General features: G+C 42.2%; 1 protein-coding gene across 7 annotated transcripts in view; it reads left to right on the forward strand.

Annotated features, from left to right (window-relative positions):
* The window catches only part of FGD4 (FYVE, RhoGEF and PH domain containing 4), a 195,045-nt gene that overhangs the window by 166,433 nt on the left and 11,967 nt on the right, over positions 1-16,645 (forward strand). For 6 of the 7 annotated variants that reach the window (XR_008911933.1, XM_001377269.5, XM_056797377.1 and 3 more), the window contains 6 exons: positions 5,664-5,836; positions 7,769-7,799; positions 7,970-8,062; positions 8,619-8,744; positions 14,186-14,326; positions 15,060-15,200. Coding sequence is in view for 5 of the 7 variants with exons in the window: in XM_001377269.5 (XP_001377306.3) it covers positions 5,664-5,836; positions 7,769-7,799; positions 7,970-8,062; positions 8,619-8,744; positions 14,186-14,326; positions 15,060-15,200 (705 nt within the window). In the remaining 2 variants the exon portion in view is untranslated. Of the gene's footprint in view, positions 1-5,663; positions 5,837-7,768; positions 7,800-7,969; positions 8,063-8,618; positions 8,745-9,842; positions 9,932-14,185; positions 14,327-15,059; positions 15,201-16,645 lie in introns of those variants that run through there. The other variant, XR_001624618.2, reaches the window with a different exon arrangement.

Here is a 16,645-nt window from a genome sequence, read left to right on the forward strand (position 1 = left end):
TTCGTTTTGTTTATGCAAAGCCTTTTTAATATAATCCTAATTATTCATTTCTATATCATAATGCTCTCTATTTCTTGTTTGGTCATAAATTCCTACCTTATCCATAGTTCTGACAAATAAACGATTCCATGCTCCCCTCATTTCCCTATGTGTCGCCCCATTCTCGGCGAAATCATATATCTGTTTTGCTCTGATCTTGGTATATGATGTGAGATCAACATATATACCTCATTTATACCTAATCTATATCACTTCCTGCCAAACTGTCCTCCAGTTGTCCCATTATTATTTTGTCAAATAATAAGTTCTCGTCCCCAAACCTTGGATCTTTGTGTTTATCAAACGTTTGATTACTGTGGTCACTTGTGGTGGATTGTGTGCCTCATCTCTCCCCCTCATCCACCCCTCTATTTCTCAGTGATGCCAGGTTGTTCTAATGATTATTGCTTTAAAATGCAGTTTGAGATCTGCTAAGCCCAGGCTACCTTCCTTCACATTTTTTCCCACTAATTCCCTTGATGTACTTGACCTTCTGTTCTTCCAGAAAATTTGTGTTATCATTTTTTCTAGGTCTAAATATTGTTTAGATCTATAATTTTTGGCAGCATGGCAACTGAGTAATTAAATTAATTAAGGTAGGGTTGTCATTTTTATTATGTTGGGTTGGCTTACCCCAGAGCAATTAATAATCTGACTTTATTTGTGTGCAAAAGTCTTTTGTTATTGTATTCATATAGTTCTTGGATTTGTTTTAGCAGCAGGTAAACAAGGTATTTGCTACAGTGATTTTGAATGGGATTTCTCTTTCTAGTTCTTGCTGCTGAGATGGGTTGGAAATACACAGAAATGCTGATGACTTACGTGGGTTTATTTCGTATCCTGCAACTTTGCTAAAGTTGTTGATTATTTCAATTAGTTTTTAGGTAGTTTTCTAGGATTCTACAAGTCTTCCATCATATCAGCAGCACAATATTATACTTTTGTTTCCTCGTTGCCTCTTCTAATTCCTTCAACTTTTTCCCTCTTATTGCTCTAGCTAGCATTTCTAGTACAATATGGAAAACAGTGATGAGAATGGACATCCTTGCTTCACCCCTGATCTTGTAAGGAAGGCTTCTAGCTTATCCCCGTTACAGAGAATACTTGCTGATGATTTTAAGGAGAGCTCTATTTGCTTCTATGCTTTTGTATGTTTTGTTTTGTTTTGTTTTTAAACCCTGACTTTCTGTCTTAGAATCAATACTGTGTACTGGTTCCAAGGCAGAAGAGTGGTAAGGGCTAGGCAATGGGGGTCAAGTGACTTACCCAGGGTCACACAGCTGGGAAGTGTCTGAGGTCAGATTTGAACCCAGGACTTCATGTCTATAAGCCTGATTCTCAATTCACTGAACCACCCCACTGCCCCCTCTTTCTTATGTTTTAAATAGTATTATATTTTGTCAAGAGCCATTTCTGCTTCTTACTGAGATACTCACATGATTTATACTAGTTTTTTATTGATATGATCCATTATGCTGATAGTTTTCCTAATCTTGAACCATCCCTCCATTTTTGGTTATAAATCTCACCTGGCCACAGTATTTTTCTGATATTTGTATAGTTGGAAATGCTTGAACCCCTAAAAACTACATTACTCAAAATTCCTTTCTGTATTACCTAGAATCCTTTTCCCTTTTCCTGCGTCCTCCTCTTTCCATGATTGTATTTAAGTTTGCTGTGACTCCTCTCACGCTCTCTTACTCTCAACCGTGCTGCGTTCAGGTAGTTCTTTTACTTTTGTTATTATTAAGAAAACTTTATAAAATATAATCGTAATTGAATATTAATTTTAAAACCCACACATTGCTATGATCTCCTTGCTACTATTTTACTTAAAATTTTCATTAGGGAAATTGGTCTATAGTTTTCTTTTTCTGTTTTCCCTCTTGCTGGCATAGGTATCAGCACCACATTGATTTGTTCTTGACTAGTATTGGTTTCTTTGCCTGAGATCCAGCAGTCTGAGCCTGCCTTTCCAGTTTTTGTTCCCTGTCTCCTGTGTTCTGGGCTCAGGCCAACCCCATAATTCCTACTCAACATTAGAATACCGGGAGATACTCACGGATGGTCGAATGCAAGAAAAACAACTCAAGCTAAGCCATCAAGGACAAGTTATGTTAAAAAGATGTCGCTCATGTAAAACAGTTCCTCTTTGCCTCTTTGACACTACTCATGGCTGTAGGAATTCTACTCAAACCTCTAGTATCAACTCACCATTGTGATTTAGTCATTCGGCCAGGTACGATTCCTTGTGAGCCCATAGACCGGGCTGCACGTGGGGTTTTCTGGCCAAAGATACTGCAGTGGTTTTCCATTTCCTTCTCCAGTGGATTAAGGTAAACAGAATCACACAGCTAGTAAGTGTCTGAAGCTAGACTCGAACTAGGTCTTTCTGACTTGTTATTACAATAACACACATTTCTAACTCGGTCAAGCAGCAGCAGAGAAAGGAAGCCAAGTCCCCAGTTTGTTTCAAATAATGCTCATTCTCAGTTTTAGGTACATTTTAAAGAAAATTGTCCTTTCATGCCTACACCTTAAGGCTTGTTTAACAGAAATCAATGCCGTGTGATTCTGTTTTCCTTAATCCACTGGAGAAGGAAATGGAAAACCACTGCAGTATCTTTGGGCTTTGGGGGGCATTTCTCAATCTAATCACCTAATTTTGTTATTAATAGGATTAATTATTTTCACACTTTTGCAAATGTCAGACCATCCTTGCATTCTTGTAGACATCGATCCTGTTCATCATGAATAATTTCAATAGCACTTTTCTGCTTCCTTCCTCTTTTTTCAGCTGTCAGCTGTTAGTTATTAAGACATAAATATCTCTTCTATTCGTTCACTTATAATTCCTTCCTCTGTTAAACTTATAATTTACTGCTTCTGATCTGCTATGGACTAGAATGCCACATAACTAAGCTTGTTCAAAATGTTATGTTTTAAGTGTAATAACATGGCTACTTCCTGGTCTTCAGCAATGTTTCAAGGAGCCATGGTAATTAGGCTGGCTAAACAAATGGGATATTATGCCATCTTTTAGCAAGAAATGTGCTCGTGTAATGGCTCCTAACCCCAGTATACTGGGATAAAGTTGGATATTGTAAAGCTCTTTGGTATGTAGTCAATTCATATTTCACCACAGTTTCTGTTAATATGCCCTATTCTCCTCCTAGTTCATACACTACACCCTAAAGCCATCGATCTTTTGCCTCATCTCTCTAAAAAAGAACCAGCTAAAGACTTTCTCACATGTATAATTATAACTCAATCCAGTGAACACCCCTGTGTGCCAGTAGTTTATACCGTACTCAGAGAATACAATAGGTAGAAAAATAAAGTCATTTGAGAAGGACAAAAGCACCAGCAACTAGGAAACCCAGAGAAAGACTCACATGGGATTTGACTCCTGAACTGAGTTATGCAAGAGGACTACAATCCGAAGAGGTAAGGATAGGAAAGAACTCATTAGGACCAAAATGGAAGCCATCCATCTTCTAATTCTCCCCAGGTCTGCTGATGGCACCCCCATCCTACTAGTTACTCATTTTTCTAAGTTTGAAGCCACCTGCAACTCCTCTCCTTTGCCTTCTATATCCATTCTTTTGTCAGTCCTGACCATCTCTCATCCTCATTCTGTTTACTCACATAATCTTATTCAAGTCCTCATTCCCTGTTACCTGGACTACTGGATTATATCCTTAATTGGGTTAGCTACCTCTAAACTCTTCTCCAGTTCACACAGGTGTTGAATTAATATTCCTAAAAAAATTGACTGTATTCTACCCCTATACGTGCCAAAATCTTCAGTGCCTCCTGTTGCCTCTAGTATAACTCCTCAGCCTAGCATTTAAAACTTCCTGTAATCTGGCTCCCACCTAGCCATGTACTTTTAATTCATAATTCATCACCTTCAACATACTTTCTTCCATTCAAACTGACCTACTATTGTGTACCTAAGCACACCGCATTCTTCTCCACGCCCGGGGTTTTGCACAAGTGGCTGCCTTTATCTGGAATTCCTTCCCTCTTCACCTCTCCCTTGTGAAATCCCGAACTTCCTTCAAAGCCCAGTTTAGGTACCTCTTACTACAGAAGACTTTTTAGAGATGTGTGTAACACCGAGTCCTTCTCGCCTCTGACTATTAGTTCTTTTTCTCTTCTAAAATGACATCATTTTGTACTATTGAATTCAATTCCGCTAAGCACCTTGTATGTGTGAGGGAAGGGATTCAAAGTAAAAAATGAATACGGTCCCCAGACTCAAGGTCAGGTAGTGTGTACATATACAAGAAGATGAAAAATAACTCTCAGCTGACAAGGACACTAAAAGATGGGGCGGGGGCGGGCCAGAAAAGGCTCCATGTAGAAGGGCGACTTGAGCACAATTCTGAAGGAATCTAGGTATTCTAAGACAGTGGACTCAAACTCAAGTAGAAGTGAAGCATCTCCTTGGGCCCTATTGTAAATAGAAGTTCGCATAAGCATGGGAGGGAAAACTGAACTGATGCAGTGAAGAAAGCAGTGCCAGGAAACCAATATTCACAGTAACTCTGACAATGCAAGTCGAAGGAGCAACATCAAAACGCTTGAAATTGAATGCTGAGATATAACAAATGGGGGTGATGTTTTATTTGATTTAACATGTATCATTAATATCATACTATTAGCCTTCTCCGTGGGTGGCAGGGGGGGAGGGAGAGAGAATTTGGAACCCCCCAATTTTTTTTTAAAGAATGTTAAAAATCAAACTTTTTTCAAAGGAAACAGAATGTTGTGAATTATGACAAGGTTCATTTCCAAAGAGAATTCTGCCCCCCCTGCCATTGTTTGCAAAAGGCAACTTTTTCATTATGTTATGTACTTTTGCGGAATTGTTTCCTTTCTCTTTGTTGTAGGAGATTGCTCTATGGGACAGAAATATGTGAACATAGTTAGATAACCTATGTTAAAGGATTTTTTTGTTCAAAGACGCTATTAGGTGGTAGACCAGGATGGAGGCCTGAATTTGGTGATGGGCCTGGGCCTGGGCATGGAGAAAAGGACATAGATGCTGGAGGAAATAAGAAGGGAAACTACATAAGACTTAGCAACCTGAATGCCTTACCTGGAAAGGTGTTGAGTTCCCTTTCCTGGGAAGTCTTCAGTTTACGCTGACCTCTCGGGGGAAACAGAAAAAGGTTACTTCTTCTTCCACATGACAACTCTTCGGAGCCTAAGTGGCCATCACGTTTCTTCTCAGCTTTGTCTCATCCGTGCTAAATGTCCCCAGGTCCTTCAACTAATCCTCCTGAGACATGGCCTCCAAGAGGAGATGAAGGAAGAGATGTAGGTAGTAGCTGATGAACACAATGGATTCTAACTATGTAAGAGGCGAGAGAAAGAACCTCATTACATTGAAGAGATAAGGGAGAGAACCTAGCTATATTATGAGGTGAGGGAAAGGAATGGTTTGAAAGCAATGTTGAAATTTATGGGGCATTTTCAAAATCTTAAGTCAGATTTAGGGAGTTTGACGATGTGGGAAAGTGGCCCAAGTAGGGGCCAAGTATTAAGTCAGTCCCGGGGTTTTCCCTTCCTTGTTTCTCTACTTGTCTATTGAGGTGTACTTTGTCTTGTTACAGTTCAACAACATGTTGCTCTACTGTGTGCCAAAATTCAGCTTGGTGGGATCTAAATTCTCAGTTCGAACTAGAGTTGGGATCGACGGGATGAAAATCGTAGAAACGCACAATGAGGAATACCCCCACACGTTTCAGGTTTCCGGAAAAGAACGAACACTGGAACTACAGGCCAGGTAAAAGAACCATTCCTCTTTGGCAAAAGGCTAAAAGCACCTGCGTGACTCCAAGATAGGATAGCTGAAGAATGCCTTTCCCAGGACATTCTGTGGACCTCTTCGAGTCTGCTGGAATGCTTCCAAGGAATTCCCTGGGGTTAAAACCATAGCTATAGAGGATTGACTGAAAACTGAACAATTGGCTGAGGGCAGCAATCAACTTAAGCAATTGTGTAGGCATATTCTAAAAGAAAGAGGCCAAAGATGTGGAAGGAGTGTCTGAAAGTGATGTTATGTGGCCAGAAATGTAAGGAAACCTCCTGTGTAGGGCATGTTGAAAGAGGAGAATTTAGCATCATTCGGATGAATCTGTAAGTCTTAGTCAAGATCCAGAAAGGCAGTCCTGCCGGTTTAAAATACATAGTCAACACGTTTTCAAGGAAGTTGTGAGACTTGGGGTCTGGGCAGGATTCTGAGATGAATAACGTCCTTTCCTTCCTGGGGCGGGGCGGGGGCGGGGGGGTGAGTTTTCAGCCTATAGTTTTGAGTGTAGAACTTCATCTAACTCCATTTGATAAGGGCTTCCAAAGAGGAACCCTCTCAGTTGACCACATTTGTGGGATTTTCTAACTTAGGAGTCAAAGAAATACATTTTCCTTCTCCGACTATTTTTTAAATATAGTTATTATGAGCATTTGAGTTATCTGGGCTATTGATGCTAAAATGCTTTATTTTCATTTGATACTCATTTATAATGAGAGATACATTGAGAACCCAAAGAGATGAAAACAAAATTTAAAACATGTTTAGGCTTATGAAATAAGTAACTTGTGGAAAGAATTTTAAAAATGGATATTGTTGCCTCAACTAGAGCAAACTTGAGTAATTTGTAATGAGCATGAAATGCAGGCATTTTTCTGGTATCTCAGCAGTTAGTATAAGACGAATCCAAACTAGTACGGATGGAATTCAAGTTCGATTCGGAGAATTTGCTAGAGTCGTCTCCCTTATCTTATTTCTTTTCTGGAAGCATTTAAAAAATGGCATACATTTTCATCTGCTCATATTGGGCTTAGCAAAGTATCATGTGACTGAGCAACAAACGATTAGTTCCACATTCCAAATCCAGAAATAGTCCAAAGAGCCCCCTAAGATGCCTATATACATTAACTTGTTTTATGAAGATTTTTTAAGGGAAAGGTTCTCGACTTGGTGGATCGCAGAGGACTTTATCATTCCCACAGTACTGAAAAAGTAGATGGGTCAAGGGGTCATAGATTTAGAGCTGGAAGAAACCCAGGAAATCAGTCATCACCACCTAGTCTCAGCTTCCTCACTGTACAGATGATGGACCAGAGGTCCATTGAAGAAATTGTCCGTGTAGGAAATAATAACAGCTAAGATCTGAAGCCAGGTCCTCTGACCCCCAATGAAGTGCCTTCTCCATTATGCCACACTGCCACCCATGGCACCTGTTATACCGCCTTGTCGGGGCGGCTAAGTGGCTAAGATGGGACCTACACTCCTGGATGGCCTCATATACTTCCTTAGCTGTGTGGCCCCAGGCAAGTCAATGCCCAGCCCTTCCGCTCTTCTGCCTTGAAACTGATACTTAGTATTGATCCTAAGACAGCAGGTAAGGGCACCATGGACGTAAGGGCACATGGGGGAGAGGACTGGATTTGATAGCAGTGTGGGTACAGTCGTCTCTTCTACCCCCAGGTCTCTACGTGCCAAGTGAGTGAAGAGGTTGAAGTCGTATTGAAAAATGTTCTTTGTTGAACTGCCAGAGATCTGTAATATCATTTTATAACTCTTTCTATGCATCACTAAGTGTTTGGAAATTGTAGAGTAGCATTAAAAGCGTTCCACTAGGCTTAGCTGCACGCACTAGTTGGAACCTACTTCTGTTTCTGAATTTATTCTCAACTTTGCCATTTTATATTTTAGTTCTGAGCAAGACAAAGAAGACTGGATCAAGGTAAGGACGATCCCTCTTTTCCTTTTGACTTTTCCACGATGTCTCTTTCGGTCGAGAGGACATCTTTAACTGTTTGATAGGTGATGGCCATTGGAAACGGTTCGTGTTGGGTTTTCATCAGCTTTGCATACTATTCTTTAATGTTTATTTTGAATTGTTTCCATTTTTAGGCACTCCAGAATACTATTGAAGCTTTTCATCAAAGGCATGAAACGTTCAGAAATGCTATAGCAAAAGATAATGACATTCACTTGGAGGTGTCTGTAAGTCTAGCTGAGTTCTTAACATGATGGGGGGTGGGGGGGGTTGTTAGTACGAATGATTATGGCTATGTGCTAGCATCTTTTTTTTTTTTTTGTAATTAAAAAACCCCAAACTTTATATTGGTTCAAAGGCAGAGGGGGGTGGGGGCCCTAAGTGATTTTTCCAGGGTAACCCAGCTAGGATGTATCTGAGCTCAGATTTGAACCCAGGACTTGCCATCCCTAGGCCTGGCTCTCAGTCCACTGTGCCACCCAGCTGCCCCTACTTCATATATTTCTTTGGATTCTGAGGGTGTTGGAATTACAAAGTATTTCTTTCTTTCTTTTTAGCAGGCTCCCTAAATGATGTCCAAACAAGCTTTTTAGTCAGGCTCTTTTTTTTTTTTAATAGCTGTTATTATCATGTTATCATTTCTGTACATTTGTAGCCGAATGCTTTAGGCTGTATCTTTGCATGGGATTTCAGAACTGTGGCGTGAACAGCGCAGCTGTACTCTCAGTGGAGAAGTCCTTTTTCCTGCTAAAGCATTGCCCAATTGGTCCCTTGGTTTTTTAGACTGCTGAGCTTGGGAAAAGGGCCCCAAGATGGATCCGAGACAACGAGGTCACCATGTGCATGAAATGCAAAGAGTCTTTTAACGCCCTGACGCGGAGGAGGCATCACTGCCGAGCGTGCGGACACGTAAGTAGCAGCTGTGGGAGATGGTGTGTGGTTTGGATGGGGCTGGCAGGCGGACTCTGTAGTCCCGGAGCCCGGGTAGCATCAGCTAACCTGTAGGAGAAGCGCCGGGCATCAGCGCCGTGCCAAGCCATTTTATTCATGGTTCCTATTGTTCTTGGAACTGAAAAATATCATGAACTACCGAGCCTGCGTCCTCACCCACGTCCCAGAAGGGTGACGAGACCTCTCCCCAAGGAGGATCATGGGGGAGCGTGGAACCTGCCCCTTCTATTTTGAAAAGTAAAACCCTGTGGATTGGGGCTTTGTGCCTGTCCTGAGAGCATTCCTTTGGAAGTGGGTATACTCTTCTCAGCAATATGTCCTTACTTCTTGAATAACATTTCTACAGGATTTTTTGCTCATTACACAGAGAGGAATAATTCGACCAACCCTTATTGTGTGTTGTTTTACTTTGGGCACATTATTAATATAATAAGAATCTTATCCTTTTCTTTTTCTCTAATGAATCCATCTTTTTAAAAAAAGTAAATTAGCTATTTATGATCAGAGATGAAATTTTGAGGCCTGCAGTTTGTATTTTTGTGACTAAAACCGTTCTAATTTAGTTTTTCACTGAAGAAATTGCAAACGCGTGGTCTTTTCTGGTCTTCCAAAGTGACTTGGCGTCTGGTTTTCTGCCAAATCACTCTGTGATTAGGCAAATCAGAATCATCTTTCTAAACTTTTCCCCAAGGTTACATGATTCTTGTTGTCTCCCTACCTTCTTCCCTCCCCCCTCCCGGAGCTGACAAGCAATTCCACTGGGTTATACGTATACAAAATCATCTCTTATGAAATGAAATACTGCCTTTTTTCCTTTAAAAAAAAACCCTATTTGGGTTTTTCCTTTATTTTGGAGGCAGTTCCTTTTTTTAAGGTCATAAGGCCATTTTTCTCCACACGGAGAGAAAAGTTCTGCGTCTTTCTCGGTAGGGCAGGGTTCCTAGGACCAGATGAGGTGGGCCAGTTGATTTGATTCCCCAAAATGAATTTCTTTAAAGGTTTCCCTCCTACACACATCCCCACCCCTTCTCTACCTTGAAATCTTTCCTTTCCAAGGATTCTAAACTGACTTCCGTTCAAGTTTGAGGCAGCTTTGGGCTGAATAATGATCAACATCGATTCCTAGAAAAGACGCGCCTTTGCAGGTAACTCTTCATTCTCGCAACAGCCCCCCCACACATAAGCTAGATCAAAGGATCCCGAAGCAATTCACTTTGCCAAAACTTTGAGCATTTCTTTTTTCTAGTGCACAGACATTTAACTGTTTTGTGTTGTGTACCCCTTGGCAGTGGGGTGAAATCTGTGGACTCCTCCGAAAATTGTTTTCAACTAATAAAAATACTATGTCATATTACAGAGGAACACACACACACACACACACACACACACACACACACACACACACACACACACACACACACCTTCATGGTATTAATTTTGCCATTCATTTGTTTCCATTGAATCCAGCTCCTCGTGACCTCATTTAGGGTTTTCTCAACAGAGATATTGATGTGGTTTGCCATTTCCTTCTCCAGCTCATTTTACAGATGAGGAAACTGAGACCTACAGAGTTAAGTGACTTACCCAGGGTCCTACAGCTAGTAACAGATTTAAACTCAGGACAATGAGCCTTCCCACCTCCGGACCTGGCACTCTAGCCATTGAGCCTCCTAGCAGCCAAAGGCTTGGCCTTTCCCCTAAATGAGCAGAGTCTGTAGGCCTGGGCAGCTCTACCCCAATTAGAGATTTCCAAAAGTCTCCTTCAATGAATGGGAGAGACGTAATTCAGAGATGGGCTGCTGTGCCTTCCTGGCATCTATTCAAATGTTGGAATCCTTGCCATGTCACCGTTTCACAGTGGAAGGAAAAGATTTTGCATTGCAGGCAGTCTCCCAAACCCAATTCTTAGGAAGCTCATTCTAACTTCAAGCATGGCTCCCTCTAAGGCATACATCCCAAGTCCTGTGTGGACATTTCTCCAGGGCAGCAATATTTAAAATTCAAAGAATAGGGAATTCATCAAGAGTTGCTGGCAGGCTGGGGGCAGCAGTGTCGAGTATTGTATTAATAGCCCTTCTTCCATGCAAGACACTTTGCTGAGTGGCACAGGAAGGTAAAGATAAGGTTCTTTCTATTAAGCCTCTGACCCAATACAGGAAGTGGGAGACAGATACATGGACTACAGTGTAAAATGAGGACAGATACCATAAGCGAAGAAGAAACAAAGTGCCAACAAAAAAAGAAATCATTTCTGTCTGGCCAGATCCGTTTGGGAAGAAAATTGCTCTTGTGCCATACCTTGAAATGTGGGTCAAATTTCAACAAATGGCCATGGGAAGGGTCAGTTTAGAATAAACAGGCCTTCTAAACAGAGGGAGCAACTTTATGAAGAGGAGGCAAGTGGGATAAAGCAGAGCATGTCTACCACTAGTGTTCAGTCGGACTAGTTAGAAAAGCGTGATATGTTGGGACATGTAGAAGATAAGGTTTAGTAGGTGCCTTGGGGACCAGATAATTGAGGGCCTTAAATAACTTTTATGGGGCTTCGTTTGTAAGGGGGGGATGGGGTTAATTATATTAAAAGGTTGGACTGAATTATATTTAATATAGGGTCACCAGGAATTTATATTGATTCCAAAGAGATTTATTTGCAATTTATTTATAAAATATAGAGTGTAGTAAGAAAATCAGAGAGAGGTTAGGGTAAGATATCTAGCCTGAGCACTAATTACTCCCTGGCTCAACCCGGGCAGGCAGAGTTAGTTTCAGCTGGCCTCAGCAAAGCCAAGGACCTAGGGAAAATTCTCTCAAGAGGTAGGTCTCTCCTGAGGCTAGTTTCTTCAGACAATATCCAGGAAAGGAGTCGGCCTTTTCACTCACCACGTGTCAGTCCAAAAGGAAGAGACTTAAGAACAGCCTCACCAGGAACAGGGTCTCTGGTCCAGTCAGCAGATTATTCTTCAGCCTCTACTCCAAGTGGAACTGCATTCAGGAAGTTATACTTCCCTTTATTTTGCATCACTTCCTGTGCCTTCCCCAAACTTTGTCTACCTATCATAGTTGAAGCTTTGCTTTAGGACTGCCCAGGAGGCATTCGATTCTGATTCATCACCAACTCTCACACACATGGGTCACAGACCTCCCCCACTCAAGTGTGGATGGGGTGTTTACACTTTTGGTGATTAAATCTAAAAATGGGCAGGGGTTACAATTTAATCTTCACGATCAGGGGAGAGTTCATTAATTTCATTTTCACAATCGGGAAAATTAAATTTAGAGAAATTTAATTTAATCTTCACAAGGTTTATTCACTAGGCATCATAGTGTTCTAGATAAAAATTAATCTTGGAGACTTTATACTAAATTTATAGGTATTTATTAGTAAAAAGGAAGGAAGAGAGAAATAAGGTGTCCAGTCTGCCTAACTCAAAGCCCCCAGCCAAGTTACTTCTGGTCTATGAAGTCCTAGTTTCTCCATGAGCCCTGGTCCATTTAACAAGTGGGGGGCTAGGAGGCCCAGTTACCCACGATTGGGCCAGACAATTTAAGACCAGCCAAGGAGAGGGCTGTTGACCCTATGTAAGACTTCTGGCATCTGGTGGTCTCCTACATATTTAATTCACACAATTAAGTCATTGGTGATTAGAGGAATAAATCTGGGAGGTAATCGTTTTAGTCATGTGAGTTCATGAACGAAGAACAGGCAGTGATCTCCATCTTGAAGGAATACTCCCAGGCAGGAGGCAGTTGAACAAAGATGACCCATCGATGACAGAAGAGGTCAGAGATAGAAAGAAGAATGAAGGGAGAAATGAAGTGCAATATCATATGGGATCAGATTTCCAAGAATTGGTCCATTGGGCATGACATAATTTTGAAAGATGGATAAATTCCCAAGATATCTGAAGAGAAGATTCCGATCAATTCGGAAAAAACCAGACAGTATTACTACTGCAGAAAAGGTATTAGAAGGAATATAGCAACTCCTAAGCACCACTCTGCCTTTTCTCCACTCTAAAATATGAGGATGGCCTACCTATGGCCCGAGGGTACTGTTTATGAAGAAAACGGACTTTCCCAAACAATATTCTACAGAGGTTCAAGCAGTGTTTCGGGATTAAGATAATGCTTTACCTATTCATAATGGCAGTCTGGGACCAAAAGGGAAACGAGTTACTTCTCCCTTGAAATTCTTGGGCTACCCCTGAAGCACTGGGGAGGTTTTACTATTGCCATTCATCATTTTCCATCTGATATGCCAGAAGGAATTTGCATTAGAAAGGATTTTTACTAAGCAAGTAGAGCAAAGACTGAATTCTGTAAACATACTCTGTAAAACCAGGGCTGGCCACACTCTCTCCTTTCAGGGAAGAATAAGGTCAGACTTCGAGAGGCCTCCTGGATCCTGGAAGTCTTTGCTATATCTCTCTCCCAGGCTCTGAGGATCAGTGCCTCTGTGGAGCCCTGAAGCTGCCTTTGCTCTGGGTGTCTCGGCCTCTAATGAAGACTTTACCATTAGCCACTGATGCTAGAGGACACGGCTGCCACCTTGGGGGCGTAGAGCCACTGCTAGTGCATGTGGCAACTTCTAAGTCTTTGGCCTATAGAAGTGAGCCAGGTTGGCAGAAGGATAGAAACTTGGCCCCTCCCCCAGGGGTGATTCCCTTGACCCCCACTGGATGGGCTCAAGGCTGGCTGAGAAGCGGATCTGATCCCCTTCAGCCAAAGGCACTTCCTGTGCCCATTGACTGACCGTTTGATGCCTTCCCTGGTTGCATTAATTGGATGGGACCAAAATCCCAGCTCTTATTCTGAAGAAGCCTTTCACTGAGTGGAGCAAACTCCAGTCTTGAAGGGTTCCCTCTCAAGGTGTCTCCCTGCTCTTTTATAAAACAATCCTCTGGTTATCAGGATCAACTGAGGCATAAGCCAGGAAAAGCGAAGCTCCACAGTCTCGTGGGAGATCTGTGTCTGGAGCGAGAGGCTCTGATGTGCAATGGCCGGGGCTTTCCTTCACTCCAGACCAGAGGCTGTGCCAGGAAAGCTGGAGGCTGCCGAAGTTTGGGCAGGGAAAGGCCACTGTCCTTCCCTGAAAGTATTTAACAGCCGCCCCTGGAGACAGAGCCTGCCCGTGCCCAGCAGAAAGTGCGTCTTGAGAAGTCCTGTGAAATAGAGGCATTTGGGGGTGGTTTTACGTGTTGTCAGCAGTGAAAGAAGCAAGCTCTTGGGATATATGCATCTACCTGTTTCCGTAGGTGAAACAAGCTGAGGAAACGAGGGCGTTGTGCACAGAAGAGCCTCGTCTGTTTTGCAACAGATCTTTACCCTTTTCTTAGTGCAATCCTGCTCGAGCCAGTCTGTGAATGTGATCGCTGTGCCTTTCTTTCCTTGTTTTTAAGGTTGTCTGTTGGAAATGTTCCGACTATAAAGCTCAGCTGGAATACGACGGTGGTAAATGGAACAAAGTGTGTAAAGACTGCTATCAAATAATAACCGGCTGCACGGACAGCGAAGAAAAGAAAAGGAAAGGAATCTTGGAGGTATGGGGGAATGGGCGCCTCAGCCTAATAGATTATTGAAACTTTGTCATGACAGGGAATAATGGAGTTGGAGTCCAGAGGATCCGAGTTCAAACCAGGCCAGACTCTGGTCCCCTGCCTGCCCTGTTTTCCTCCACTAGAGATCATAATAGCACCTCATAGGATTGTTTGTTGTAAGGGTCCAGGTGAGGTCCTATCTGTAAATACAAGGCCTGCCACAGAGCAAGTACTTAAGAGATGCCTGTTGCCTTCCCCTTTCTCCATCATGCCTGCTTATGTATAACCCCACGTCTACAGTTCTTTTTTTAGCCATGTTGCAAGAGACTCTCCCTCCCCAGCACACCAAATAAGAAAAAGAAAGTTAAAACATACACCTCCATTTGCAGTTTTTTCATCCTGGGACCTCTCTGGAACAAAGTAGCCAAGTCTTCCTCAACTGACCATCCTGGCGGCATTGCTGTGACTGTGTACAGCGTTCTGGTCCTGCTCGTCAGAGCGCTAGTGTTCCACTCTAATGGACTGCCGTGCCTTCGCTTCCAATTCCCTGCTGCCACCCAGACAGCTACTATGTTGCGTCCTATTATTATAATGACACATTCTATGGTGCTACGTAACATTATAGCAATATACATATTTTGTTTGCTGTGTTTAGAAGTCACTTCTCCGGCTTGGTGTCTATCCTTCGAGGATAACGTGTGTCTATCTTTTTGCTGTCTTTGCTACATATTTGCAGATTGAATCAGCAGAGGTTTCTGGAAATAGTGTCATATGCAGCTTTCTTCATTATATGGAAAAGTCTAAGCCCTGGCAGAAAGCGTGGTGTGTGATCCCGAAACAAGAAGCTCTCGTGCTCTACATGTATGGAGCCCCACAGGTACATCCGGAATAGCTCCCTCCTGTTGAGCATGATGGGCAGGGAGAAGTTGGGAGGGAAAAGGAGGATTCCTTTGTAAAATGGAGACTTCAAAAGGTTCAGCTTTGGCTCGCCAAAATGACCAATATCCATTATTTATACCCAGAGTTCCAAGGTTTTTCATTCTAAAATATTTGTTTTCTTTGCATTTCCTTTACAGATTTCCCTCCCCTGTATTAATTAGATTTCCCCATTTTTATCTTTCTTTTCTTCTTAGTGAATCTGACCAAATTAGAGTTGTATTTGGAATTACAGTAGGACAGTAAGGGAAATTTTAGCAAATGGGGCCATTAAGCAAGATAATTATGGGCCCTTGACATGTAAAAATACTTGTGCATAGGAGGATTTTTTTCAAATAGAATATGTGAGATGTTTGAGGCAAAGGACATTTAAATAAATCTAATAACATCATTAGGGAATAGCCGTGAAGAGGACACCCCAGGTCTGTTCTGCCCTTTGTTAGGTACTTTATGGAACGTCACAACCCCTTGACTTCTCAGTGATGACTTTCTAGAGATGAGCTGTACTCAAATGCGTTACTTCTGACAACCACAGAAATGGATTTTTTTAATCTCATGGCATGTAAAATGTAGCTGTGATGTTGGCTATCAAAATACTTTACTAAGCTAAGACCAATCAAAATAGTGAAATGGCAGGAAGCAGTAGAACCCAGCTCAGAGATTCAGGGTGAAAGCATGCATGGTGATGGAGAAGAGATCTAAGGAAGTATGTATGACTGAGAGATATAGAGAGAAACTCTAGTAAGATTCCAGCCCACCATCATAAGTTTGACCCACTGGGAAGCGATCAGAATAGCAGCTGTGAAACAAGAGTCAGCTGAGGTCGATGCAGCAATTCCTCAGGCACCAAACAGAGCCTGAGGCAGTGTCTCAGAGAGTAAATTGGGGATTCAAGTCCCAGGACTCCAAAGAAGCCAGCAGTATAGCACAAGACAACGTAAAATGGTTTGTTGACTTTGCCCTTCTCCCAGACCACAGGCCAGCAACAAGGGATCTCTCAAAGACCCAATCCAAGACTCAGTAAACTATAGTCTCCCAGAGAGAATCACAGATTCAGCTCAGGACCCAGAACAGGAATAGGCCCATCATCCTCTCACTCGGAGCCTTTTAGCTCACTGGTAGAGGCTAAGGTGAACTACTGTCTACTGCGCACTGCCCCAAAGTCTCACCTAGACATGACCTGGAACCTGAAAAGCCCACGAGGGCAGCAGTCATACTGTGCCCTTGCTACGACCACATATGGCTCACTGAAAGGCTGGAGCTGACCACCTCATTCCTTCAGGAACACTGTACTCAATACCCAAAGAACATAGTGACAGGATTCCAATGAAGAGAGGCTGATAAAGGACAGTTCCACCAGAAATTCCCAGAATGCAATTCCACTAC

This window comes from Monodelphis domestica, chromosome 5 (assembly GCF_027887165.1).
Source record: "Monodelphis domestica isolate mMonDom1 chromosome 5, mMonDom1.pri, whole genome shotgun sequence".
NCBI classification, from domain to species: Eukaryota; Metazoa; Chordata; class Mammalia; order Didelphimorphia; family Didelphidae; genus Monodelphis; species Monodelphis domestica.